This window comes from Chamaea fasciata, unplaced genomic scaffold, assembly GCF_029207755.1.
Source record: "Chamaea fasciata isolate MVZ Bird 193981 ecotype frontalis unplaced genomic scaffold, bChaFas1.0.hap1 SCAF_4, whole genome shotgun sequence".
NCBI lineage: Eukaryota > Metazoa > Chordata > Aves > Passeriformes > Sylviidae > Chamaea > Chamaea fasciata.
In genome coordinates, this window is record NW_027094089.1 from 74,523,946 (window position 1) to 74,551,663 (window position 27,718).

Genomic DNA, 27,718 nt, shown 5'->3' on the forward strand with positions numbered 1-27,718 from the left:
GTGCACAAGGGTTTGGGTCTGTATTTACAAGACATTTGCCCTCACACTCCTGGTTTCAAAATCTGTGGCACATCCCTGTCTTCTCACCCATCTGTTCCCCCAACATTTGCTGCAAAGTGGAGGCTTTGACAGTGACAGGGGAAGCTGAGCTCACAGGTGCGACAGACCCTAGACAGGGCATAGGGCACTGCCACTGCAATGTGCTTCCTTGATATACACTTGCTTTTCCTCAGAGGGAGGAAGAGCATGTCATTCCAACCTGGCCAGACACCCCTAGTGCTGCACAGGACAGTGGATGCACTGTGGTCTCCTCCTCAGCCATTCTGACCACACAAAGGTGCAGTGTTTGAAGAGCAGCCTCATGATACTCACTCCAGAAGCATGAGCACATTGATCAGCTCCTGGGAGGAGAATTTGTTCCAGTAAGCCAGAAGAGTATCTGAAAGAAAATGAGGAACAGTGCACTGAGATTTTAAAACCCTCAAAGGGGGGACCTTACAGACCAAAACTGATGATCTCTTGTCTTTCTGGCTGCCTTCAGTGAGCAAGAAGCACCAACCTTCAGAGATCATCTTCACAATGTATAGGTGGCACATGAGAAGTGTCCGGATCTCAAACTGGTCCAGCCGGCTGCAGTGGGACACGCTGCTCCTCATGGAGCTCCTGCGGATCTGTTGGGACACAGGTGTGACACAGAGGGCCTGGGCTCCTGGGCTGTTCACCAGAGGCTGTGAAGCACGGACACAGCAAACCTGGCACACACCAGGTGTGCTTGCACCCCTCCTGCCCCCCTCATGTGCACCCCACAGCACCATGCCTTGGAAACAGCTCATCCAGAGATGAGCAGCCTGGAAACCCTGGGTACATCACCACACACTTCTCTGCTCAGAGAAAAAGTGTCTGGGCAGTGAATGACAGGTTATCCAGCAAACAAAGCAGCCTGCTTTCATTTCCCCTGCTCTCTACAGCATCTAAGCTCCTGGACATTTTTTAACACCAGTTCTTGTAAAAAGAAATTGACTGGTTGTCACCATTTAAAGCAAAAATCTGACTCTGTTAAAGACATACAGCTCAAAACAAAATGTCAGTTATTAAAAAAAGGAGGACATTTCATCTTAAGAAAGAACTTTTCCTCCTCTTGATTTTTGGAAGTGTTTCAAATTTCCTCCTACTTAGTGACTCAGGCAAAGTAAGTGAAATCCTGCTGATGAGTCAATTTATGTGGGAAAGGCTTGGGCATTGTGTGATGGGAAGCACGATTTCTAAAGTTATACCAATTTCCTTTTGCACTCTCTGTGCTTGCCTGAGCTGTATCCTTCGATAAATGGATATGAGTAAGCCCTAGGCTTCTCCTAAAGCTTTGCCTCACATGTTTGGAGAGGGATCCATAGATCTTATTTGCCATTTATTCGGGGATAAGCTGTGGATGCGAGCCATAATAAAGCAGAAATAAACAATCATTTTAGAGTTGGAGACATGGTGCTATGGCCAGAGATTTTGCTACTGACCATGCCAAACTATCAAGCCAGCACACAACTCACTCCAGGGGAAAGGGGCAATGGGCAAAGTGTCTGCCTCTGCAGAGCACTGTGCTCCTCCATGAGGCATTGCTTTTACATGGTTTAGTGGATACTGCATTCCCTTACAGAAAGACTGCTCACAACAGCTCCGAAAAACACCCAAGAGCATTCAATAGGAGGATGTCTGGCCATGGGGGAGGAGTTGAGCTGGAAGCAACAGCACTTCCTGCAAAGCCCATCAGCAGCACTGGTGCCTTGCTCAGGGCTATGCTGGAGAGTCAAGTGTTTGGCTGTACTCATCCCCAGGGCTCTGTGATTGATGGAGAAGAGCTTGCAAGGCCCCACCTCTTCTAAGCATGTCAGGACACAGCGATGAACCCAGATAATCTTTGCCTTGCTTGTTACAAGGGCCAAAGTTTTTGAAGATGCGTCAGTGACGCACACCAATCCAAGATAGCTGAAAAGTGCCTTGAGGAAAACCAGGGACCAGTTTGCACAAATACCTCATTTCCATGTGTGCAATCTGCCAAGAAGAGTACTGAATACCCTGTCTGAATAGTGAGGTTAGAGGTCTTTGTGGCATGACCACAGTCACCTGCAAGTCTGGGCCTGTGGTTATTTGCCTGGGCTAGTTTTCCTGCAAACACTTAATCTTAAATCAGTGGTCACTGGCAATCTCACATCACGGTGCTTTGCTTCTCAGATATTTGGAAACCAATTCCCAGGACCAGGCACTGGGGTCCAGCCAGGTTCTGACCCGCTCACAAACAGGGAACACATCTGAGTATGGATAAATGCACATAGGAGTGGAGATTTTCCACACAGATTTTGCCTTTCATCTTCAACAAATAATTTTTTAACAATTCTATTTTTGGCTCAGCGATGTTTGAAGAGGGAAAGCATACCAGACTCATGACTCTGACCTTTTTTAAACGTCAATTTGTTTCCAGAGATATCTATAGGCTGGCTTTGGAGAGTGTTACCACAGGGAATCCTTTTCCCTCCCCCTTATTTGACACAGCCTGCAGGCTGAGCGCTGCTCTTCCCATCCCCTGGTACATTACATTTTCACTCTGATCCAGGGAACTGGTTGCTCCCTCTGAGTACAGGGATCCTTTTGAGTCCTCTCGCTTCATTGTATGGCCATTTGGAAGGGCTGCTCCACAAGCTGAAAAAAACCCCAGACCCCACAAGTAAGCCCTTCGCACTTGTCAGCACAGCACAGGCAGAACAGATGGGACTTGGCAAAGCCCCATGCCAAAAGCTGGAAAAGGAAAAATCTGGAAAGGACAGTTCAGGTGACACCACATCAGGGGATAACCATGCCTGTGAGGTCTTTTAGGAGATGACTGTTTCAGGTTTGGGGTGATGGGTCTTGGGTGCTTCAGACTGGTGAAAGATATGTTAAAAATAAATGGGGAATCTAGAAAAATTAATTTACCTGGGTCTTTGTCTGCAATCAGGCTGGATCTGCATGAGGGGGATGGAAGACTGCATATGAGTTCATCCCTGGATGCCTGTAAAGCAACATAAGGTTTTGTGGCCAATTAAAGATAACACCTATTCTCTTACAGACGGGAACAATGCAACACAAAATGGCAAATTACAGCAGGTTTTAAAAACAACACAGATGAAAACAGAAATTTCCTTACTTCTGTAACAAGGAGACAAATGACTTGGGGAGGAATACAAAGAATAGCAGAACATATTAAAGTAAACCATAGTAGTGTTTTCCTTCTTGTTTTTCGAGTTGTAATCTTGAATTGTTTTTGTCAGATGTCCTATTTGTTATTCCTTTGCCCCAGCAAGGAGGAAAGTCTGGTCGCAAGGCTAAGGCCACTTGGGAGCCACACACACAACTCTCAGGAAGACAGGAAACTCCTCAGAACAGATGCTGGAGTCCCAGGCCGAGCCCTGCTCTGGCTCATTGCACTTGGAGAGAATCACCTCCCCCCACAGCACTGCACACACCATCCAAAAACATGTCAGGCATGGAGGCATCCCAGCTTTACTCACTGGGCCGGAGGCGGGGCAGGAGGACAGTGCCTCGTGGCCGGCCACGCGCTGCAGGTTCTCCAGGAGCACCCCGAACAGCGGCAGGTACAGCTGGGCAATTTTTGCCTGCTGGTTCTGAAAGCAGGCAGAGGGAAAAATCTCAGTAAGAGCCCAGGTTTCCAATGGAGTGAGAAAAGGGGAACTCGTGAGCCAAAACACATATACATGTACATCTGTATTCACACACTGCATGTGGTGTTTGAGAACATGAGCTGGTTTGGCTTCTCACCTCCACTCCTAGAGCTGCCAGAGTGGTATTACCCTTCTAGCAACAAGCTTGGGGCACTTGGGGGTTTTGGAAGCTAAATAACATTCCCAGTCATACAGGATGTGTGACAAACTAAGTCCTGGATTTCCTAACTCTTTAACTGGCACTCGACTCGCATAGTTTAAGTGCAACACCCAGGAGTAATGCAACAGAAACATTTGTTCCATGCCCGGTGCTGGCTACTGCTTCCAGTGAGAAATTCTCCATAGCAAATGCTTCTGGTGAAAACAATTTGTAGGAACAGATTAATTTGGATTAACTGGTACAGACCAAAAGGGATTGGGTTGGAATTTTCTAAATGGAGGACTCTTTTACACCCAATTCTTTTTTGTTAAACTTATACTATTCTGGATTTGGCTGAAAGGGTAAAAAAAAAAAGGAATTTAAGGCTTGAAAACTGAGTAGAACTTTTCAAATAATAAAGACATCCAATTTTTTTCTTCTGTTCAGTATGATAAAAGATAAAAGAAATCTTGAAAACACTCATGGGCTGACAAAACTTTCTCTTAGCCATTGATGGGGCTGGGGTAACCTAGGCTGGAGCAAGGGTGTGCCAACACAGGCTCAGCCTGTCCTGCCCATGATGCAATTTTTTTTTTTTTTACTTTGGAGTCTCTGGACACCAGCTGAGCATCCTGCCCTGGCTCCAGGCAGTTTCCTGGTCACACTGCCTTGAGCACAACACGTATACAAATATCCTGGGGACCGCAGTAACGGGGAGTTTCCGAGGAGTCGGGGGAGTGCTGCACACTGAGGGAGCAAAGAGCTCCTGAGTTAGTCATGGATCCTCACTGCAGGGAAAAGCAAGCCCACCTCCAGCTGGGCCCTCAAACAGGCAGAGAAGGGAGGGAAGAGGAGCTGGCTCTGGGCCCATGAGAGCCCCTGGCACCTTTGGGGCACTCCTCCCACCCTTCATGCCAGGAAGCCATCCCTGTTCCCGGAGAACACTCAGGAATGCAGCACCCTAGCAGCAATGTGAGGACCAAAACTCTAAACAGAGGCATGTTTTCAAGCTACAGCAAGGACAGGTAGTTTCTGCACAGATAGCTGGGCACTTTGGAGGGCACATGGGTCAGCAGGGAACAGTAACAAGATAAAACAAACCCACTTCCAGCCTCTTTCAGCATCATCACATGCTGAGCCTCTGACCAAAGAAAACTGAGATCCACCCAGAGGAAATCCAGCACCTCATGAGAATCAGGATTCTCTCCTCTGAGTCACTAATTAATAAAACATACAGATGACTTGTAACAGAGATCAGTTCTGTTTCCTGATTATAGCATATTAATACAGGATATGAATTTAGGCCCAAGACCAGAACATCACTGATGTCCTAATTTTGTTGAACAACTCTTGGCTAATGACTCTCTCAAGTTTCTTAATGGTTTAGAGCTTAATTACCTAAATACTTAGCATGAGTAAGAGGGCTGCAGTTATTTCATGTATGGTTTCTGAGCTATTACCGTTATTCCATAACTATCAGTTATGTACAACAGTTCCCTAAAAAGCAATTAGAATACCCTTGGGTGCACCATGCAACGTCTAAAACTCTGGCATGTGATTTTTTTTCATAAAATTAAACAACATTAAGTTAAAAAGCCAACAAAACAGGCCTGACCTTGTGCTGGTATCTGTTGTCAAAGGCATGCTTGATCAAGAGATTTTTTAAGACTGAGATGGCCATATATCTGATATCGTAATTGTCCTGCAAGGCAACAGAGGCTTCTCTAAGAAGTATCCCCACGAGGAAGTGATGCTTGCAATACTCATCAGTTAAACTGTACTCAAGATTTATATCTGAAAGAAACAAGAAGGTGATGGTTAAGGGAAATGTTCCAAGAGTCTGTTCATAGCAAGACATAACAGTCATGTAAGCCACAAAGTCCTTGAACAGTGTTCACCACTCTCCTACAGTGCACTGATCTTTGAACAAAGCTGAACTGACCACACAGTTTTCTCCACCAATGAACTAAGTCATATCTAAGAACTTGGTGTCCTCCAGTTCAGGCTGTTCATTAATTTCAGTCCTCACTATTTCAGCAGCACCTCCAGGAAGGATTTCTGCAATGTGATGCTCTGCAAAGCTTCTTTTTCCCACAAGTAATTTGTAAGTCAGAGACGGCTGAAGTGGGGAAAGACAGCACAACTTACTGCCTGGGGATGCTTTGCTCCTGACTGGGGGTTGTCCTGTAAATCCCCAAACCACACAGGCAGTGGAGATACCGACCTCCACCAAGCAGCTGTGAGGATGGGAATGGGCAGTGAAAATGGTGGGTTTACCTGGCCACCCATCCCTAGCAGGGCTGCAGTGCAGCTCATTCCACATCCTCCATGAATCTGTGTTCCTTCCCTCGAGGTCAGAGAGCAGAGCAAAAGCATACAGTGCTGCTGGGGTGAGGGATGCAAATGAGGACTCAGTGCCAAGTGACCAGTGCTGCATCCCAGTCTGCACAGCTGGGAAGCTGCATGGGACAAGGAGCTAGGCTAGGGCTCCAGGCTTGCCAGGAGCAGATATTGAACACAGCTCCTCAGAAGCTGCACTGACTGCCAAGAGAAAGCCAGCTCAGTACCTCATCACTTTGCTCAACTTAACTTGTACCCTGCATCTCACACAGATTCAGGCAGATGGTGTGATCAAAGCAGAGGCTGTACCAGGGTAAGGCATCACTTCTGCTGAGGTGCCTGGACAGAGCAGCAGGGAAGTGACACACTGACTGTGGTGCAGGGTGCATGTACACTGGGGCTGCTGTGAACAGCCTTGTCCTGACACCATTACCTCTGCAAGGCTATTTAACAAATTAGAACCACCACAGGAATAACCTCAAAGCTCTGCGTTCTTCCCCAAAAAGATACAAATGCCATATGCTCAGCCCAGATTTTTTTTTTTTTCCGAAACTCCACAGGTATGAAAGTTTCTGTGGTAAGGCAGGGTGCATTCAACTTTGAAAATCCCAGCCAAAGTGTTCCAACAGCTCTATGGCTGAGAAAGATATTTTTAAACTCATTGATTCAAAAGTAGCATTTACTGGATTGTGAAACTTGGATTCAGAGGGGGAAAAAAAGCAATCTGGAACACTACCTAGCTTTCACTGTTAGCCATGTTAGCAAATGCCTGATTGTCACACATCATGGTTATTACATTAGTTTGATGCAAGCCAATTGATTGGAAAGTGCATACTTAATTTGACATTAGAGGATTTAATCATTCCATTCAGTAGGACCTACCTACTGAAGTGAACCATTCCACAGCAAATGAAAAAAAGTCTAATTATGTATAAAAAGAAAAGGGACAAATAAAAAGACAGCAAAAATAAACAGGAACAAGCAATGCTCTAAATCTTGGAGAAACAGGACAGTATGTCATGTTGTAATATTATTTGTGAGGCCTTTGCTTAACTCCCAGCTTCTGTGAATCTCTTGGAGTCTTTCCCATCACAACATTGCAAAACTAACCGTGTGCTGCAGGCCATGAGGCCAAGCTTGGGGCTTGCTCTGGCTGATGCCCTCATGTGAGGCAGCAGGAACAGACCAACAGCCTGCAATAGCTGGGAGGTTTCAGAGTTGCTGTTCCAAGATGCAACACAACAACTCAATAGAATGTGGCTGCAGAGCTGTGCTCTGCCAGCCTGCCCATCTGCACTGGCTGAAGCTGCAGAAACTCTCTCCATCCACCTCTCTGAGGGCTATTCCTTCTTTTCCTAGGAACAGAGCAGTAGGGATTTGGGCATCCCCTCTCTGCATCCGAACAGGATGATGAAGAGGTCAGACACACCAGCAGAGCCTCTCCTGAGTCCCCTGTAATCACAGGTCTGCCCATAACGCCAGACAAGCTTGCAGTGGAGGTGTATCCCCACATAGCTCTACCATGGCAGGCAGGGCTCAAGCACCACTGCAAAGGCACTTCTGCTACCTGAGCATGGGCTGCTCAGCTGCGCTGAGGTGTATGTGAACCTCAGCTGGCAGGCCCAGCCACAATAAAATACAGCAGAAAAGATGAGCTGCCCTAACAGTTTTTCAATTTAACCATCACAAAAGCAAAGGTGAACATTAATGAAGAAAGAGCATCCTTACATTACCATGCCACTAACAAGCACCAGGAAGGCACCATGGATGTGTTTTCCTTGGCCATTTCTAGCAATATTCTTTGTTAAACAATGCCAGGCAAGTAGCCAAACTGATGTAAGAGATTAGCAGCTGGTCCAGAAAGCACTGAGGGGTCAGATATTTACCAAAACAAGGGATATTTCATTTACTGGTGCTTCTGCCACCTGTATGTGTGTGGAACCACTTTCGGACTTGTATGGCTTCACCCTGAGGCACAACCAAACATCCCCTTTCTTCCATCAGAATTAATCATGCAATCATAAATCCATGGGGCTTTTACAGGGGGAATCCCAAACCTCACTCTCCACTCCAGTACTTTTACTGGTCAGGTTATTGGCATCCAAACCTGGCAATCTTTACTGCATTTATGTAGCACAGATGAGCCTTTAGGACCCAGAGGGGACGAGGCTCTGCCTGTGGCACTCCTGGGGGAGCTCTGCCATCAGTGCCAGAGCTCCAGCCACCCACACCTGCACACAGCCTCAGCTCAGCCCCTTGTAAGCTCCTTCCACCCCGTGCTGAGCAGCTTCAGGGCCAAAGGGAACAAGGTGTGACAGCAAAGGCAGTGTGGTTGTGTGTGGGTGCCACAGTACAAATACCCTAGGTATGCACCTAGGGCTGGCACAGGCCCAAGCTCTGCTGGCTGCCTTTAGGTTTGGGAACAAGCTGGAACACACTGTACACTGCTGTGCTCTTGTTCACTGTGAAAGCAGAAGGTAACCCAGATCCCCTTCTGGTGGCCACAGGGAGAGCTGGCAGCAGAGCAGTGAGTTCAATCTGTTCTCCTGCATCCCCGCTCCCTACAGGGAACCAGTGAGACACCCACCTCTCAGGGGAGGCTGACACTCCTGAGAACAAAGGATTGCACTGCACAATTTGCCTATTTACTGAAACACAGGCAGCGTCTTCCAGATATTGCTAGTTCCATGTAAACTAAAATATAGGAAACTGAAAAGTCTGACAGCGTACCATTCTGGAACAAAATGATGCAGACCTGATAGGAAAACATCTTGTCCTGAGGTTAATGTCCTAACCAGGACATGCATTTCCTTGACACCAAACCAAAGTTCATCTAGTCAGAAGCCATCAGGACTAATAAATTATGCTCTTTACCCAGTCTCTTAAGAAAGAACATACCTTGAGCTCTTTGCAGCCTGGGTTTGGAAAATGTCATTGGTAAGTTCAGAGGAATGTAGTGCTCATGATTGCAAATATTTTGAAGAAATTCAAACTTGTATTCAACCAGCAGCTGAGATAAAAAAAAGACAAACACAAACTATGTTTTTACTTGGACCCATTTTCTTCCAATTCGATGTACTTGTTGCATAAGGATTGAAGAATCTAATAAATAGCATCTGGTGAAACTCACAAATAATTGGCAAATTCCTGTATGGGTCTCCCTAAGTGTCAATGCACACGGGTGTCACTTGGGACTTCTCTTTTAAATCCAGGCTATTAACCACTCTTCCCTTTCATTCTGACTCTTTACATAACTTTAAAGAGCATCTGGGTACAGGCTCTTGGCCCAGACAAAGAGGTCTCTGTCTCTAAAAGACTCTGCGGGAACAGAGTCTGAAAAGTCTCCAAGAGTTGTCCAAAGTAATCACTACAAATCTTTGATTGATGTAAGTATGTACAGTTGCAACTTTTCAAGAAAACTACTGCTTACCTTAGGATCTTTTGGGCTGAATCCAGAAATGTAATCATTGATTAAGTTAAAAACAAATCCTCTGTCCATAAAGGTCAAACAACGCTGGAGAAAAAAATAGCAACATGTGATCAACCATTAAAAATAAAAGCCATCATCCTAAATCCCCACCATACTACTATCCTGCCAGCAGCCACATTTCACCCTCTGGGTTGCTGCTGACTTTTCAAAACATACATGATCCTGTTTCTCTGGAATCATTTGGATGATCTTACTTAAGTCTCCAGTAGACAACAAATGTTTAAAATGAGAGTGTACATATTTCAGGTTCCAAACAGTTGCTAGGTATGCCTGAAAACTCTCAGTAACATACAGAGCTACCGTCTCTTTGGAAAGAGGTGGTTTCTTTCCTAGGAGATCTTACCCCCTCAAGAGTATTTACATCTGTAAAAACCAAAGACAAGATAAATTAAAACCAGATTTGTTTGCTTGCTCCACATTTCTCATAGCCTATCTTTTTTTTTTTTTTTCCCCTGATAAAATCTTGGGAGAAGGAAAAAAACTGCTGACCTTCAGGAAGTTAGCCAAGCTGAAGTTGACATTCCTGGACTCTTCAGGGATCTCGTTGTAGCGGATGGTGATGTGAGGAATGATGGCAAGCAGCAGTGAGTGCAGGGCATGCTGGTAGGACTCGGGAAACCTCTGGCCCCTGGGCAGCTGAAACCAAGAGCACATCCCAGCTCAGTTCTGCAAGCCAGCAGCTGGGGAGAATTGAGCACAGGCACGAGTTCTTTAGCATTTGTTTTTGTTGTTTCCTAATAAAACAGTGACCAAAGAAAGTATTGGCTGCAACTGCAGCAGGCAGTAACAGAAAAGGAGGCTGCACAAACCGTAAGGACTTCTGGAATTTTTAAATTACAACTGAGAGTGAAAGGGTGGAAAAGGGAAAAGTAAAGTGAAAAAGAAAGTCAAGCTGTTCAGCTTGGCAAGTTTGGGTTTTTTTAAATAGTCACATAGCTTTTCAGAAAAGCTTTTGGAGGAGTTTGTGAGAGTTCTGTAACACAGCATTGACCAAATTAGTTTTTACCTTGATTTTGTTTTCTTCCAGTAAGTACATTGCCATGGACTTTGCCAGTGCTTCAAAGAAAAACCACGAGTACTAGAATGAACAAAGAATACTATTACTTTTCTCAGCAGGACTGAACATGACTGATATTACCTGACAATGTGGGGAAGCACCTGTGTGGGAGGGAGAGTTCACATACAACGGCTTTTGGTGAGCACTGCTTGGCTTGGAATAGATGCCTTTGCTACCCAGAGATGTCCTGCCAGTGTTAGGGTGGGAATAAATTTAGCCCCTCTACACCTTACCAAGAATTAGCAGAGTTCAGGGTGCAAGCCCTGCAAAGGCCTAGAGGCGCAGAAACTCAGTTTGCCACCCATGAGTCACCCTTCAGGTGTGGCTTGAGGAAAATAGGAAAAAAACTGGCAAAATGAACAGCCTTTTGCTGTCTCCTGCCATGGGCCTAAACAGAGGCTCTCTGCAAGAACTCATCTCTGTTTTAAGGGGAGAACCTCAAGGATGTGGATGCAAGGAGTTGCCCTGGCAAGCTTTGTCTCTGCAGTGGGTTTAGATGGGGCTAAGCTGGGCTTTAAACCAGACCCCCTTTTCTTCCCCTCTACCCTTGGCAGCCAAGAACTGCCAACACTTCACCTTGAGCAGCTTGTTGATGGCCAGGAAATCCGCCGACTGCTTCAACATGGTGGCCATGGAAAGCACCAGGATTTCATGGGTCATCTTCACCTGTTTGGCACTGGGTTTCTCAGCTCGGAAGACGTACTGGGGCAAGAACAGCAGGGTCAGCGTGTGCCTGCTCCCAGCAGGGAGTCTCCAGGGGTACTGAGCTGTGACTGACCTTTATGAAGGAGCGTAGGTAGTGGTCCAGACCTTCCTCGTGGCACTTGGACACGATGTGGAGGAGAACCCTGGGGGGAAATGTGGTTTGTGTTCAGCATTCAACACGAGGGCAAGTTCCTCTACCTCACAGAAGCAGACAACACACGTGTGCCTGCTCAACCCAAAAAGCCTCTCTACTGGCACGGCCTGACTGGCAGTGACAGTTCTTGCAGGCCAGCCTCCCTGCCCCCAGCTCCTGCACCATCCTTTCACCAAGCACTCAGGAGAGATGCCCAAAGCCTCTTCCCCACGTCTGTGCTGGCCCAGGAATCACCAGACAAGGTGACTTTTAACACTCAAGACTCCCTGCATGAGGAGGTGAGATGGAACATTGTCCATCGTTGTTTTAATCTGACACTTTCTTGCATCCATGGAATTCATTAATTTTGGAAGCATTCCTTTTTTCTTATTTTACTTTATTTACATAATATGCTCCTCATTACATGCATATTTTGGGCTTAATTTGGATTACTGGATTATTTTGGGCTTTTGCCTTGCAGTGTGGGAAGGTCAAGCAGATCCTGGAGAACAGGCCAGCCCTTTGGACTCTCTCCCAGGCAGCTGATCAAGGCAGCAAGAGCCTGGTTTCCCCAGGCACTACTGGGGATTTACATTCCACTCCCAGCCAGAGGGAGTAACAAACTATTGCATGTTGTCACAGAACCCACAGGCCAAACCACAAGGAGTTTACGAGCCATTTATCAGATAAAGTGGGTTTTAAATTCCACTATGAAAGTCTGATGAGAAAACAGACGTTATTAAACAGAAAGCTACTGACAAACTGGAAGGCATCAGGCCAAGCTTTACTAAAAAACTCTGGAAGTGAAGGTGGGAGCTGGTCACCCAACAGGTACCTGGAGTCACCTGTTCCCCTCTCCTCACCCTCTGGTGCTTCAAACAGAGTGGAATTACAGCACTCCACAAAGGAAAAGTTCTCATGACCCTTATCATATGATGCAGAGCTGTGACTGCAATAGGCACCACATCCCTGGGGACTGGGGCTCAGTCCCCAACCTCCAGCTCCGTGGGAGCAGGATGCTTCTGGTACATGGATGCACGCTCTGTACTGTCACCAGAGGATGACATCCAGCACCCCCTGTGCATGGCAGCACTTCACTGAGGCAGCACCACGGGAGGAAGGTGCATGTTTGAGGGGGGAGCACAGCTGGAGCTTGGAGCCAGCACAGCTGGAGCTGCACACCCAGCCCCGGGCACTGGGAGCAATCCTCACAGCAGGGACTGGCATGCCAGAATGAGACCAGGATTTTCCTCCCCACAGCTGGGACACACCTGGGCACTCTGCAGCCTTTTGACATGACAATAACTCAGTTCCAAAAGCCACTAAACCCCTTGTCTTTTGAGAAACAATCCAGGAGTATCTTTAAAGTACCACGTTTTTCCTCACACCACTCCCAGGACAAGAGCCTCACAATGCCCCCATGACACCCACATGACCCAGGGGAAGGCAGCAGTAGGGGACAGACAGTGCTGTCACTTGGCAGGCTGTGCTGGGAAACCAGACCCTGCTTTGCACTGCCATTTGTGGATTTGCATTTGTCATTGGATGGTTCACCCAAAACTTACATGGTGCAGTTGACAGCTACTTCATCCTCCTGTGTCACATTTGTGAGGACTCTAAATAGTTGCATAAGAATTACAGGTAGAAACTGAATCATTACTTGGATCTCCATCGCGTGCAAACACTAAAACAAATGTTCAAAACACAGACACTTTTAGTTCAACATGTTGCAGATGTTAAACATTTACAGTCTGCAGACATTTCTGTGGCAATGGGACAAAGGTTTCAGGGTGTGAAATGCTTCAGCCCACTGGAGGACAGGACAAATAGGACTAATAGTAGGACTTGCTGCCTCCATCCAGCTGACAGATCCCAGCTGCAAGCCTTCAGCGAGCAACACAAATCACTCATAGCAGGTGTTAATCCTCCTCTCAGATGTGTCCAAGCAGCTATTACTTAATTAAAGGTCACATTTGATTTGAAAAATCCACAATTTAAGGCTGAAGTTTTGCTCTTAAGCCTTCTCATCACTTGCACCAGTTTTTTGAAGTCCCGTTTCCACAAATGCCTTTGGAGCATGGAAAACTGCTGCCCAATGACTTTCAGAGAGACTTTTCTTTTCAAAGTGCATAGCTTGCTGTTGAAAATGGAATTTAAGGCACTTGGTGAAGGTCAAGATCGTCTCGTGCATACGCTCTCCACCAATCTCACAGAGCTCTTGTGCCTGAAGCTCATTTATGAGTCTAGGGAAATACAGCATGTTTCATTTTCAGTTTTCAAACCTGCAAGTCTAATGAAAGGTTTTTAAATCTGTATCTAGCTATTTAAATTACTGAAATTATTGAGGTGGTGCTGGTGGTGAAGAATCCCTCACTTGTGGCTGGCAGATACCTATCTCCCTGTCTGTAGGCTGCAGTGAGGGCTCTGGGGCTCGGCAGGACTGGGACCTGGCAAAATGCTCACAACAAAGCTACTGAGATTTTAGTGCTTGGCTTTTGTAACCAGCTATTATTTCTATTTTTTAAAATATTTATACATTGTCCGGCACACATTAAGTAGCCCTGTAGTGATACACCCCCACCACTGGAAGCAGAGCTGTTGCTACAGCAGCACTCTCAAAAACAGGCAGCTATGGAAGGAAACAGTAAATAGCCAAGAATAATATTCTCTGCAGAAGCCCTTGCTGGACCTGCTCCAAAGCCCTTACTCATGCTGCAGTGATTACCAAAAAGCTGGGTCTAGGTCATAGGTCACCTCTGCTCAAATTTAACTGGCTGATAATCTCACGTATCTTTTTCAGCCTGGAAAAAACCTCCTCTTTTGAATGGGCTTCCAGAAAACAAGGAATTGTGCTACAGTTTAAAGGGCTGAATCAAACCTAGAGCAGCAAGGGAGGAGTGTGTGAGTCCACCAGGAGAGAGCTTAGCCATGAGCATGGCAGAGCAATGCTGACTGCTTGTTTTATCCCTTGTGGAAGCCAGAGGGAAGCAGCACACAGAAAATTGTCTGACAAGATAAAATGAATGTAGGGACATGAAAAAACATTTCATTTAAATACTAGCCCATCTGATAGCATAAAGCAAAAATAAGGGTACTGCACAATGCACTGGCCCCAGCAAGGATGTGTTCCCACAGAGCAGGGTTCTGGGTATTTGCTGACAGTCTGAAAACACAAATGAAGCCCAGTGACAGGCACTGTTCACCTTTAGGTATTTAATCAGCTCTCCTGGCACTTCCTTAGCTCCCGCCTGAACCAACTGGCAGTAGTGGAAGAATTTGTGCAAGTGCATGTCCTGGAAGAGACAAAGAAGTTCAATTCAGCAGCCTCAACATTTGTCAGCCCCTACTTCACCGCTTGCACTTGGAAATTTGGTGACTTACCTGCAGCCATGTCCCCAGCAAACCCCATGTCCTTGACATGGCACTTTTGATGCCCAGCTACCATCTCCCAGGACTGCTCTCTGTCTTTTCCAACATACTCACCCACTGCTCAGCCCCTGGCTCCCAACTGACCTCAATATTAAGCACACAAAACTTCCAGCAGTGTTAAAAGGTAGGTTGTACTACTCTGAGCCCCAGTCCCCAACCAGCACTGGCCTGGAGAAACAGAAGCCTTCTCAACAGCTGCAACTCACAAACTGCCTCACCTGCCTCCTACTGTCCATCTGAGGCAGACTCTCCGTCTCATTACTCTCCATCCTCTTCCAAGGTTAGATTTAATTACTGGGTTATTTAAACCTGAAAAGCATCTGGAAATGTAATCTAGTGGGAAGCATGACTACTATGCTGTTCTCAGTGCTATACAGAATCAGTAAATCTCCAAAACCAAATTAGATGCTGAAAGCCATTTGCTCTGAATGTAAATGTAGCTGATGACAACCAGCCAAGGGCATTCCCTCAGGAGCAATGCTGACAGGACATGCCCTAGAGAATGTGCTGGGGATCTTTGCTGCACATCATGTTAAACTTAGGGAAGTTCACCACTACCAAAAGACAGTAGAACACACTAGGACTTGGTAAAATAGCCTGAACTGCTTTCAAAGGGAAACCAGGACTGTTTTCCTGTGTCTGTTGTTGTCAGAGAACTTAAAAAAAAACAAAAAAAAAGTCTAGTACTATCTTGGACTAGATCATCTTAGAGGTCTATTCAATATTAATGATTCTACAGTTTGGGGAAACCTCTCACATCCACCAGTCTCTGTTTTCCATCATTCAAGGAGATCATTTGCTCAAATGTCTCCTTGGTCCTGCTAGTCATAGAGCAAATGGCCAGGGAAACATCAGCCTCTCACTAGGCTCATTCAGTCACACAATTATCTTATCCCATCCAGCCAACGGGCAGATCCCTGCAAGTAATCCCAGCTATGCTGCTTCAGAAGTATCTCAGTGTTGCTTTGCATACCAGGTACCCTCTTTCCCACACCACCTATGGCTCAGCTGTAGTAGAGACACAGCAGTCTCTTCCTTTGCATTTGTGCTGGAAGGTTTTAAGGTGTTTGACTTACCTGGGTGTAAATGGTTGAGTCCAAATGGATTCTGATTTTAAACAGTGGCTTTGCTCCATCCACCCACTTTGCATCCATGCTGGGCTGCTGTGAACAGACAACATTCAAGTACTTGGTTTCAGACTGTGGTGAGAAGGTGGCTCTGTGCAAACACCTGGTCAGAAGGCACTGGCTGGGGTGGAAGAAGGGGTTCACCCCCAGCACAAACACCACCTTCCACATGAAAACATGCACACTGAGCATGGGCTCACTCTCCTGCTCTGTGCCATCTGCAACAGCCCAGCCCACCACAGAAGAACCCTCCACAACTTGCATAAGCCAAGAAAGTGGCATTAAAGGTGTCCCGTCTCCCATCCCTATGAACTTGAAGCTTTGGAGGCGCCCTGCAGTAGAGATCTTTCCAGCTGAGCAACACACCAACAGAAACCCAGATTTTACAGGGGTAACAAAAGCTCAAATTTCCTCCTCCTTTTCCATCTAAGCCCATCCTAAATGGAAGGCCTTCCTACCTTCCGTGAGTCGGTGTCCCCAAGGCCCAGGTAGCCAGGGGGTAGGTTGGATGACACTGGCAGGTGCCGCTCCAGGGTGACGATCCGCCCGTCCTTCAGCAGCGGCGCCCAGGAGAACCCCACTGCAGAGGCAACCACGGCAGCAGTCATCAGACACAGTGCTATGTGCTCAGCTCTAGAAGAGCCCTGTCTCACCCCAGGGAAGTCCAAACCTGCAGCTGAGCAAGTGGCTTCAGCAAGGGATCAACCATGTCAGTGCCATTAAAGCACCTTTTACCTGGTGACCAAAATTCAGGCACAGCACGGACCAGGTGCTGAGGGGCAGGAACAGTGGGTGAGCCATGGCTGTGCACCATGAGGGTCCTTTGAGGACTGGATGAAGGCAGAGGCTTCCCAACCAGTGGGACCTAGGTGTGCACATGCCTCGTGTTGGTAGGATCAGCCCCTGAGACCCTGATCTCACAGCAAGTTTTTATTGGTGACCTGCCTGACAACAGCACATTTGTGCAAATCAAGTCAGGACCATACAGAAAAAACCGTCAGACTGCAGCAAAAATTTGAGCTTCAATATAAACTAAAAACATCGAGTTTATTCCATTTGAGACCTACAATTTCATATTAGGTTGCTTTTAGAAAAGAAAATGCAGATAGGCTGGTAGGTTAATCACATTTTTCTCATGTTTGTTTTATCTTGGCCTTTTACACTCCAACAGAAGTAATTTAAGCATTGAACATACCTTGTGTTTCAACGGTGTCTTGTTTTTTCGATGTTGCCTTTGTATTAATTTCACAGCTGACATGATAGAAGGTGAAAAGCAAATGATGCTTTTGATGGAGGTGAATTGGAAGCTCAATTTTAATCTAAAATGATATCATGATAGATCAGACTGTATTTGTAGTTGTGGAGTAATATTTTAGTTCTATTTCATTTCACAAATGTTATGCTGTATGCAGTTACACAAGACACATTCTTACCCATCTTAAATAACTCCTAACATTTTCATCACATTTGCAACATTACTTATTAATGGGGGTGTGTGATTGGAGTGCACAAAGCGTGACAGTAAAGACAGCAGAAAACAAACTGACATTAAAAATTGACAAAGGCTCTGGCTTTGCTGAGCCCTTCTGCTGAGGCGAAGGGCTGGTGATTATTTTTACCCGTATTTCACCCAGCCCTGGAAAAAGAGGTATCCTGAAAAGCCCCTTGGCATTGTAGCATCCTGGAAAATCTGCTTTTTCCCACACTTTGCTTTTACCTCATCATAGAACTCGGGGCTCTGGTTGTGATGCAGCACGGCAGCATACGCGTTTGTGGTCAGCAGAGGGCCCCCGGGTTTGCCATATATGCACTGGAAACACAAATGAAGAGCTGAATTCAGGGTCCTGCCACCCTCAATCAGCTGGCCAAATTAAACCAGTGATCATGGAAACTCAGTGCTTTTCTCCTGCCAGTCGCCAGTAACATTAACCCACCTTTAATGGTTTGGCATCAGCTTCATCTGAATCCCTGAACTCAACACAGACAGCAATATTCCTTGCCTGAAAAGAGGGAGAACAGAAGGATGAGTAGCAGCATCACCCCAGCCCACACCATGCCTGGCTGCAGGTCACTGCCCAGGTCACTCACCTTTGCAAACACCTTCTGGTTCTCATACTTCAAGTGCAAGGGGTAGACATAGAGGTGGTTCTTGTAGACTGTGTAGGGGTAACAGTATTTTGCAACTTCTGGGACAAGCTCCTCCACTTCAACTGCAATGTCCTCACTGTCCTTCTCAAAAGGTTTTATAGGGATATAAGAAGCTGTGAAACAATCTGGATGAGAATAAGAACACAAAAAATTATGTCCACTAGAAAAGCCTTTTGGACAGATTAGCCTACATAACCTGTGACAGGAGTTGCCAAAAGCCCATGGAATGACACTGAACACATCACAAATCTTTTCTTTGCTTTAGTTTCTTTAAATCCAAGGTAAAGAATCAGAAACACGGACCAGGTTTTTAAAGCCCTACAATGCTATGGATCAAAAATTTCATTTGAGATGGGTTTAGAAGTAAGCCGCTGGCTTCCTCTGGATTTAGGATGTGATGGCTGAACTGTAGAGCAGATCAATCCCTCAGGTAAATCCCTGTTCTTGGATCACATCTCCTCCACAGTATGCATCAGAAAGACTTACAAGTCAGTGGTTGTGCTGAATTACCCATTTCTCATTGCAGCCCTGAGATACTCTTGTTAATGAAACAGCAAAATCCCCCCTAGAAGCATTAACTCCTGAGGCTCAGGCCATCAGCACTTATGTCAAGATCCAAGATCCTTACTTGTGAAGTCTAGTGGGATGTCTTTGATGATGATATTTAACTGGGCTGGAATGACCTGCAGTTTTGTCTTCTCTGGCCTGTGTTAGAGACAAAGGAACAAGAGTGTGAACCTTGAAAGCTCAGATGCTGAGCATGTCATCAGCATTTTTTGCTACCTACCAGATTTTAGAATTTGTCATCTCATACTTACATTTAGCTGCTGTATGTCAAAATGCATGCCCAGTCCCTACACCAGAAGTCTCTCACACTTACTTCTTATACTCAGCTAAAAGCTTCAGCATATCTTCATTTGAGAGTTTGCCACTGTCTTGCTTGTAGAGGGGTGAGAATTTTCCATCAGCATCAAGAGTGCCCTGGGAGTCTTTGAAAACTGGCCTGCAGAAAAGAAGAGGTGTGCTTTCTAAATGTTCGTAAATATACAGACACTGACATCTTTGACACATCTGAGAGACAGTTCAACAGGCAAGAGGTTCACTGGCCTGTAAGTGCTCCCAAAACCACAGACCTGACTGCCCTCCAACCCTGACTGGTGCTTAGACCCCACCCAGGCTGCAGTTGTCACACAAAATCACATGGGACATCATTACCCATTCCCCTCTCTCCAGCCTGGTCAGAAGGACACACTCAGCCCATTTCCAAGCCTGGTCCACAACCAAACACCCTTCCAACCCCTCCCACTAACAGCAAGTGGTAATGCACCTTCCCACTTGTATATGGGGTCAGAGCACAGAAATCCTCCTAGGAAAGGAGTGCACAACAAAAACCAGTTTGGGGACACCCATCAGCCTCTTCCTGAAGCCAGAGCAGGAGACTGGATTCTACCCTGGATGAATACTAGCATCTCTGTCCTTGAAAATAATGGGTGTCTGTGTATAACAAGAACATTAAAGCATCTGCAGTCCCCTTCTGTGCAACCACTTTCCTCTGAGACCCACAGGGCAAATGTTCCAGGGATGCAGAGCAAGACAGCTCCCCCACCAGCCCACTCAGCTCCCTGGTGTCCAAAGGCAGCTCTTTACCCAGCAGGAACAAACCTGAAGCCAGTCAAAGTCAATGCCTGCCCAGAGCCCACCATTAGGGTGAGGATCTACTTGGAAGAGGACTGAGTGCTGGCTCCCAGGATCCAGCTGCATCCCAAAACCACCATCCCAAAGATGAGCAGCCAGCATCACAGCAACATCCAGTTCAGGAATATACATTGCAAGCAGAATACCCTCAAACTCCATTCCATTGTGACAGCTTTCTGTGTTCCCATGTCATTCTCAGCCCTTTTGTCAGCACCAAAATGCAATTCAGCACTAGGAGGCAGTAGATGATCTTGCCTTCCTCTGACTGAGATTTAAGAGAGTTAGCACTGACATACTTACCAGTCTCAGTAAAAGAACAGCAAGGGAATGGGATCACTACCTCCAGCCATTCCCAAGAACATTAATTAAAGCAGAGTTTAAGATAGAAAACAAACCCTGTCTGATTGTCACTGCCAGGCTGGGAAGTCCTCTGCTCTCATCCTGTCCTTAGCAATGGCTGGTGCCAGGAGGGAATTTCTGCAGTGAGTCCCTTGGTATCATGGGACAGTGTATTTTGTCCCCAGGAATGTTCTGTCCTGACAGCAGTACTTACAGGTCAGTAGGAAGGTTACTGCCTTCCCAGCCCTAACCCTGTTTACTTTTCTATGTTTTGTTTCTAATTCTAGATAGAGCATTTCAGGCCAATCCCAATTTCTTCTTGGGACTCAGAGCCGAACTCTGCCCTCAGCTGCAACCTCACTGACTTCAGCCACTTGGCCCTTTGCCCAACCACGTCCCAGGTCCCTCTCAGCAGCAGCAGCAGCAGCTGCCACTGTGGGCAGAGCCCAGCCTGAAGTTACCCAGCACTGACCTGGCAGCCCAGCCGAAGGGCATCCGGTACTGCCCCAGACGGCTGCACACCTGCTTGGCCACCTTATGGACCTTCTGGGCAGTCTGCAAAACATGAGAGAGGCAGGTCAGAGTGTGCCAGGACCTTGATGCTGTCCCAGAACAGCAGTGAAGGACGCTGCAGTCTCCAGGGAGCAGCATCTCTTCATCTGTTCCCCAGGCACCAGCGCAGCTGACAGACATCCTTGTCTGTCCCTTCCCACCACCTACAGCTGTAACTTTGCAAAGCAATAGCAAACGTTCTGGGCAGTCATGTTAAACCTCCTCAGGATTGAACTGTTGGGGTATCAGTGCTCTACTTGCTAAAGGGTTTATCTTCCAAAACTGACTGCAATTGGCTCATCCTATACAGACTTACAAAGTGTACCAAGGGAATGCCAAGGTATTCTATAATTGACTTTTCAGGAACTACTCTTGACTGGCTGCAACAAGGCAGCACCAGCTCCACCTGGATGCAGAGATTGATGCTGGTGGCAGCAGCAGGGCCTCTCCCTTGGATGTCAGGAAAAATTTCTTTGCTTAAAGGGCTGTCAAGCACTGGAATGGGCTGCCCAGAGAAGTGGTAGAGGTATTTAAAACACATGTAGACGTAGTGCTTAGGGACATGGTTTAGTGGTGGGGTTGACAGTGTTGGGTTAATGGTGGGACTCAATGATTTTATAGGGTTTTTCCAAGATAAAGGATTCCATGATTTTATGCAGATGCTTCATTCTGGAGATGAAGTGTCCCACTTTTTCCTGCCACCCCAGGTTTTGGCTTGCTGAAGTGTAATGGGAAAAGGTCTGGCCCCAAATGCTTGGCTCTTCTAAAAATCCTGGGAAGGAATCAAGTCACCCAGGACAGCCCAACTGAAGCCAGCCTGGGGGCAATGCAAACAGAATGGACAAAGACTTTATTAGCCAGAAAGAAACAGAAGAGCAGCAGAACAACCCACGTTTCATCCGGCTCTACTCCCTGCAGCAGCAGACAGCATCCCTCAGCTGATACTCCCAAGGCCCCAGCCCCATGTACCTTCCCGGGGTCCGAGTTTTTCATGTAAGGCTCGACGCAGTGGGCAATGCTGCCCTGCAGCACCTTCTCCACACGGGCCACCAGGAAGATCTCTGTGTGAGGGTTGGTCACGGAGAACACCCCCTGCAACAGAGAGGCAGCAGCTATCACACAGCAGGACCCTGAAGTGCACCACGGGGTCTGGCCCTGATCACCCCACTGCCCTTTCCCACACCCTGCCCTGGGGATGGGCCACAGGGGCTCACTAGGCTTGGGCATGGCCAAGTCTTGGAAAACTCTCCTTGGAGCTTCGCCTGTCGCTGCCAGTGAGCCCCGCTTGGCAACTTAGACCAAAACTCAAGAGAAACGCTGGCTGCTGGTCAGCACAGAGTGGATAACAACACACTTCAAAATCACTGAAAAGCCTCAGCAGTGGCACAGAATGAGGAGAAAGTGAGATATTCACCCGTTTTATGTAGTGCAGGCAGGACTCAGGGACCCCATGCACAAGGCTCTGGTCAGGACCGTGTCCCTGGGTGCCCTCGGCTCCGGGCTCGGAGTTATCCAGCAGCATCTCCCGGACAGATGGTGGGTTCAAGTCCACGTGGAAGTCAGCTGAAATCTTGCAGTTACTTTTCAGGTCGAATAATGCCAAGCTTAGAAAAAAGGGCTCAACCTGGAAATTTTATTGAACACGCGTGTCATAAAAAATGCACAGGCTCAAGAGTATCAACATGCATTGCTTCCCCTGATAAGGAAACTGGGAACCTTCTGCTTCTGTTTGTTCCTTTAGTTTGGTACACCAGCATTTTACAGAACTGTGACACACAATCCATGTTTATTTGCTTTATAAATATACAGATCCATTTCTTCCTGCACCTTCTTGCATTTTGATCTAGTCAGTTTGAACAAAGTTATATGAAATATAAAGAATGAAATCCGTATTTTTTTTATGTAACTGGTAAACTATGAAGTCAGAAAGAGAAGATTAACTCAATTTATCAGAGCTGTTTATCGTTTTGCAATGAGAAATCAGCTTAAGAGTGTTTATGATCACCTGCTAAAAATCACTATATTTATTTTCCAAAGTCCATCAGCTCTGGATGGCTCAACTGTGACACTCAAAATGTTCCTCAGATACTATCCCAGGAGGAAAATTAGCTCTCCCAGACAGGAAAGCTCAAATACAAGGCTGACAAAGCTGAGGAAATGCATATGCAAAATCTACCAACTGCTTTGTAGCTACTGACCTTGACAGCACCAGGCAAGTGACAATAATTCATGTATTTCTAATTCAAACATCCTAGTAGATGTGCATCCATGGAAAGATAAAAATCCAGGCCTGAAGATAAAACTGTAGCATGCCCAAGACATTCCAGCATGACTTGGAGGCATTACATCAATGCTGAAAATGTGCTGATTAGGTCTCACTCTGGACCTGATTAAGGATGGATAACAAGAATCTTTGCTGTTAAAAATGCATCCATCTGCTGGGAGTTACTGAGCCTGGTGTTGTGTATCAGAGCTGTGAGCTGCCAATATGAAACCATCACAAAAACCCCTTTGTGATTCTACCAGGCATCAGACAGGGCAGCATCAGTAGAGACGGGGCAGTGCTGGTGCCCCTGCCGCCCCTGCTGCTCTGTACCTCTCCAGAAAGGGCTGAGTCCAGCCAGAGCAAGCACAGGACATGACAGCAGGGATTTGATTTGGGAAGAAAGACTGGAGGAGACTGGTCTGTTCAGCCCAGCAGAACAAAGGCTGAGGTGAGATGTAATAGCTGTCTACAGACATCAGAGGCTGAGAAAATACAAGAGTTTTTAGGCTAAGGTACAACTTTGGCACAATAACAAACGTATATAATAAAGTGACTGTGAATAGAGTTAGGTTGGGAGTCAGAAGAAGGTTCCAGAACAGGGAAATTCCTTGCCATTAGGGGAAATAAAACACAGCCATGAGTGGTTTGGAGATGGAGCTTAATCATCTACCAACAGGACTTCCATAGGGATGTAGAATTTGGCAGACACACACTCCCCATTCCCTGTGCCCCTGAACCACAGGTTTCCCAGTAGTCTCAGTTTCTGGCAGGCTGAGGCACGTCAGCACAGACCCTGTCCCCAAACACGTTTTTGGAACACCAAAATACCAAGGCAAACAAATCCTGCAAGGACTCTGGGCCAGCATGTCCAGGTCTCACTGGTGCTCATGGCAAAATGGGATCATTTTATCCCCCCCTAGATTAATTTGCCAAGATATTTTCTTGCTGGTGAGAGGAAAAAAAGACAAAGCCAGACATGCTGGAGCTTCCCTTACGTTGGTGGGTCTTTCCTCTGCCCTGTCACTCAGCTGAGCGAGGAGGTTGAGAGAGAAGTCCTGGCAGCAAACCACGAATCGTCTGCTGCACTTTTCTTCAAAAGGCTTCACATCTGGCTCAATCCCTGAGAAATCGAGTCTCTAGACAGCAAACAAACAAATCTGGTCTCATTGAAAAAGAAAACAACCCCCAGAATAACGTTAAAGGATCACATTACTGCCAATACTATCTTTATCAGTTTTTTTAAGTGATCCAAATGGTACAAGACGCTCACAAATGAGTGCAAATTCATGAGGTTACACAAAGGTATTCAAGACATGAATTCATGGGTATGGATGAATTTTTAGCAGCCTGTTTTGTAGAGCACAGCAAACTAAACCTCAAAATTATTTCAGTTCCTTCCTGCTTTGTTGTAACCCGGGGGATCCTCCCAAATACCACTGAGAGCTTGGGGAAAAAAGAGGAACATAAAACAACATCACAATCAGCAAAGTATCTTCCACCAAGAAGATATGACTAGGTTAGAGATGACCCCTGTGCCTGAAATAGAGAGAAGGCACACCTGGGATTGTGAGCAACATTTCAAAGTGGAAAGCATGTACAGCAGCACAGCAGTAACTGGTATGGCTAGAAACAGCAAAGAGTGTCTGGCTGGGAAATCCAAACAGGCTCGATTATATCATCACCTCCTCCCTAACCCAGAACACCCATGCCTGGTCTGTGCCTCCACACCCACCCTCCTCAAAGAGCAGGCACATTTGCAACCAAAGACCCTCAGCCTCTGACACACATATTGTGCTGGGCACTGCGGAGACAGAGCTACCAAACACTCCTAAATACCAGCAGGTATTTTTGTTTCCCTTGTTTTCTTTTCGTGAGGAAAGTATATGGCAGGTATACGTTCCCGCTGCCAGCCTCCTTAGCACCAAGCATGTAAGTGTGCATGTACCAGCACTGACTGAAGCAGGCTCTGAATGCCTGGTGTTAGAGCAGATCCAACTGACCCACACCAGAATGACGTGCTCTGGGTAAAGAAAGAGGGGAGTGAATTCAGCCTAGCCATTTGTCTAGATAAAATAAGTTATCTTAGATGCTCCACTATGAGTGGAGCAATACGAAGTATTACTGAGTAATATTTCCATTTTTATTATCTGACTAGAACGTAGGAAGCTTCTCAGAACTTCTCCTAAAAAAAACCCAAACAACTAAAAAGACTCCTGGATGCTTATCTTCCTTCTGTTAAAGACTCTAAAGAATTGCCAAGAGAAAATTTCCTTTTGTACAACTAAACCTTTTAAAGACTAATTACATTTCCTTGTTAAACCAGAATGTTCTATTTTACAGGTGTGAACACGCCAAACCAGAAGGAGAACCAGAAACAATGACGTACACTGGAACAGTTCTCTAAAACTCTGTTAGCAATTGCAGCTCATTCCACTGAAATCCCACACCTGGACCCTGGCAGAGAATTCAAGTTCAAAGCCAAGAAGAAAACAGGCCAACAGACAGTGACCCTCTATTCCAGTGCATCAGACAAGTACAGGATGTTTTTTTTCCAATTTGTCTGTTTCTGTATTTGAAAACTCCCTGAAGACTGAGGCTCTCCCTGTAAACCCCTGCCATGGCCTTTGCCACCACTGCTCCCTGTGCCAGCTGTGCTGAGCCCATCCAGCACTGCAGGTATCCATGCAATACCTCCTCCTCTGCTTTTTCTTGCAAGCATGAGAACTTCTCAAAGCCCCAGAGAAAATCTGGTTTGAAATCCAGCAACATCAGGATGCATCACACAAATGCCAGCAAAGCTGGAGGGAGGCCATGTGTGGGGCTGCTGCAACTCTTCCCTGTATTAGAGCTATCACCTGGGCACTGATATTTCATTCTGCTCTCACTGACAGGAATATGGGCTGCACTTCTGTTCTCCCCTGGAAAATATGCTGCTTCTGCAGGCAAATGCTGTGGCCACGCAAGGGGACGAGGGAGGCATGACACAGTGAGCAAAACCTCCCACTGGAAAATGTGGGAATGTTTACCTGGACTTCAGGGTCAAAAGAAAAGATGTTTTGTCTTCCATCATTTCTGCTCAGTTTGTTTAGTTGATCTGTTTCTCTTCCGTACTAGGACAAAGGAAAGCATTGATATTAGTGCCTGGCTACACAGAGGCAAGCACTCCTTACTGGGAAAAAACTGAGTCAAAACAAAATAACTATCTTTCAGGTTGCCTTTGTGATACATGAGCTGATGCAAAGCACTGACACGGTGCAAGGACAGTGCAGAGGGTATGCTGAAGGAAAAAGCAGGCGGAAGCAGGCAACCACACTTGGAACTGAGGAAAGCCTCAAACCATGGGGCTCCATCCATGAGGCCGACAGGTGGGGTAACAGAGACCCCACCAGGACTTGGGGCCTGCCCAGCTTCCCCAGAGCTGGAGACACAGAAATCAGAAAACACCTCTCACAGATAAGCTGGAGAGAAGTAGCTGTCGATGGGGAGAGTGATCCTGCAAACACAATACCTTCATCAGCTCTGGATGCATGCTTCTCTCCAGGCTCTCCAGGATGTTCTCTGACTTTCCCTGTGTGCTCGATTCATCATCTGCAAGGACACAAGAAACAGATGTTCAAAACAACTGCAGAAGCACCACTCTGCCAGAAAGCATCCTGCAGTATTTGCTAACAATAGCACAGAAACAGTCTACGGAGACTTTTCCATTCCTTGGGAGTAAGATTTTTCCATGCATTACCAGTATCAAAGCGTAATATTACAGTCTGCTAGGTCTGCCCAAAGCAGAACTTCAGCACAGAGCAAATTTTCCAGGAGCCTTGAAACTTCGCCATGGATTTCCCATCCAGAAGAAAGGTCATGTTTCCCTCCACTCTTATTCCTCAGGCTGTGATCTGTGTTATACTAAGTCTCTTTGCATGATACTGTGTGTCAGCCACAATTCTTGCCTTAAATACAGTACAGTATACACTTCTCCAGGCACACTGCTTGTAGCCTCCTGGAGAAGGGATGTGTTTGTTTACAAACTGACCTTGCACAGATTCCACAGCATCTTTCTTCTCTTGCACCAAACTCTCAGTATTGCTCTGAATGATCTTTCTCAGAGTCACCAGCCATTCCTCCATCTCCTGCTCAGTTTCAGCTGCAAGATAGTGGCTGTACTTGTCTATTGTCTTCAGCTCAAAAGCATAGCGGCGCATCTTGGGACACTGAACAAACAAACGAGATTCATATTACATTCCCCTCAACAACCCAGCACAGTACCTGCCACACAGCTCCTCTATGGGAAGGCATCCTGAGCTGAAATACCACAAAATACAAGGCAACCACCTTCCCTGACACAGCAATCCAGCTGCAATGACAGAGGTCTTCATGGCTTGAGCAGTGCACAGGTCCATGGCCAGCTACTCTGTGTGAAGGAAAGCCAGACTAAAGCACAGACACTGCACCAAGGAGCAGGAACAGGCTCCTTCTGATGTCATCAGACCCTTAATATTTACCCGGAGAAGCCAGGAACTGTATTTTTCTGACATGGTAAGTAATGCTGCACTCCGAGACACTTAGAGGTATCCATCTTAAAAAAGCAAGTGGTACA

At 46.4% G+C, this 27,718-nt stretch overlaps 1 protein-coding gene across 2 annotated transcripts in view; it reads right to left on the reverse strand.

Moving 5' to 3' along the window:
- The window catches only part of DOCK11 (dedicator of cytokinesis 11), a 78,932-nt gene that overhangs the window by 25,126 nt on the left and 26,088 nt on the right, over positions 1-27,718 (reverse strand). For both annotated transcript variants that reach the window (XM_066182046.1, XM_066182048.1), the window contains exons 8-36: positions 27,155-27,332; positions 26,636-26,715; positions 26,154-26,237; positions 24,123-24,263; positions 22,276-22,485; positions 21,831-21,953; positions 20,782-20,864; positions 19,156-19,278; positions 18,904-18,980; positions 18,216-18,400; positions 18,062-18,127; positions 17,845-17,937; positions 17,323-17,446; positions 16,586-16,707; positions 16,077-16,163; positions 14,775-14,864; positions 13,137-13,255; positions 11,512-11,581; positions 11,310-11,435; positions 10,683-10,754; positions 10,166-10,312; positions 9,617-9,700; positions 9,085-9,196; positions 5,462-5,640; positions 3,537-3,650; positions 2,962-3,037; positions 2,585-2,688; positions 560-671; positions 373-439 (exon numbers count right to left, since the gene is read on the reverse strand). In XM_066182046.1, the coding sequence (XP_066038143.1) occupies positions 373-439; positions 560-671; positions 2,585-2,688; positions 2,962-3,037; positions 3,537-3,650; positions 5,462-5,640; positions 9,085-9,196; positions 9,617-9,700; positions 10,166-10,312; positions 10,683-10,754; positions 11,310-11,435; positions 11,512-11,581; positions 13,137-13,255; positions 14,775-14,864; positions 16,077-16,163; positions 16,586-16,707; positions 17,323-17,446; positions 17,845-17,937; positions 18,062-18,127; positions 18,216-18,400; positions 18,904-18,980; positions 19,156-19,278; positions 20,782-20,864; positions 21,831-21,953; positions 22,276-22,485; positions 24,123-24,263; positions 26,154-26,237; positions 26,636-26,715; positions 27,155-27,332 (3,248 nt within the window). The remainder of the gene's footprint in view (positions 1-372; positions 440-559; positions 672-2,584; positions 2,689-2,961; positions 3,038-3,536; positions 3,651-5,461; positions 5,641-9,084; positions 9,197-9,616; positions 9,701-10,165; positions 10,313-10,682; positions 10,755-11,309; positions 11,436-11,511; positions 11,582-13,136; positions 13,256-14,774; positions 14,865-16,076; positions 16,164-16,585; positions 16,708-17,322; positions 17,447-17,844; positions 17,938-18,061; positions 18,128-18,215; positions 18,401-18,903; positions 18,981-19,155; positions 19,279-20,781; positions 20,865-21,830; positions 21,954-22,275; positions 22,486-24,122; positions 24,264-26,153; positions 26,238-26,635; positions 26,716-27,154; positions 27,333-27,718) is intronic.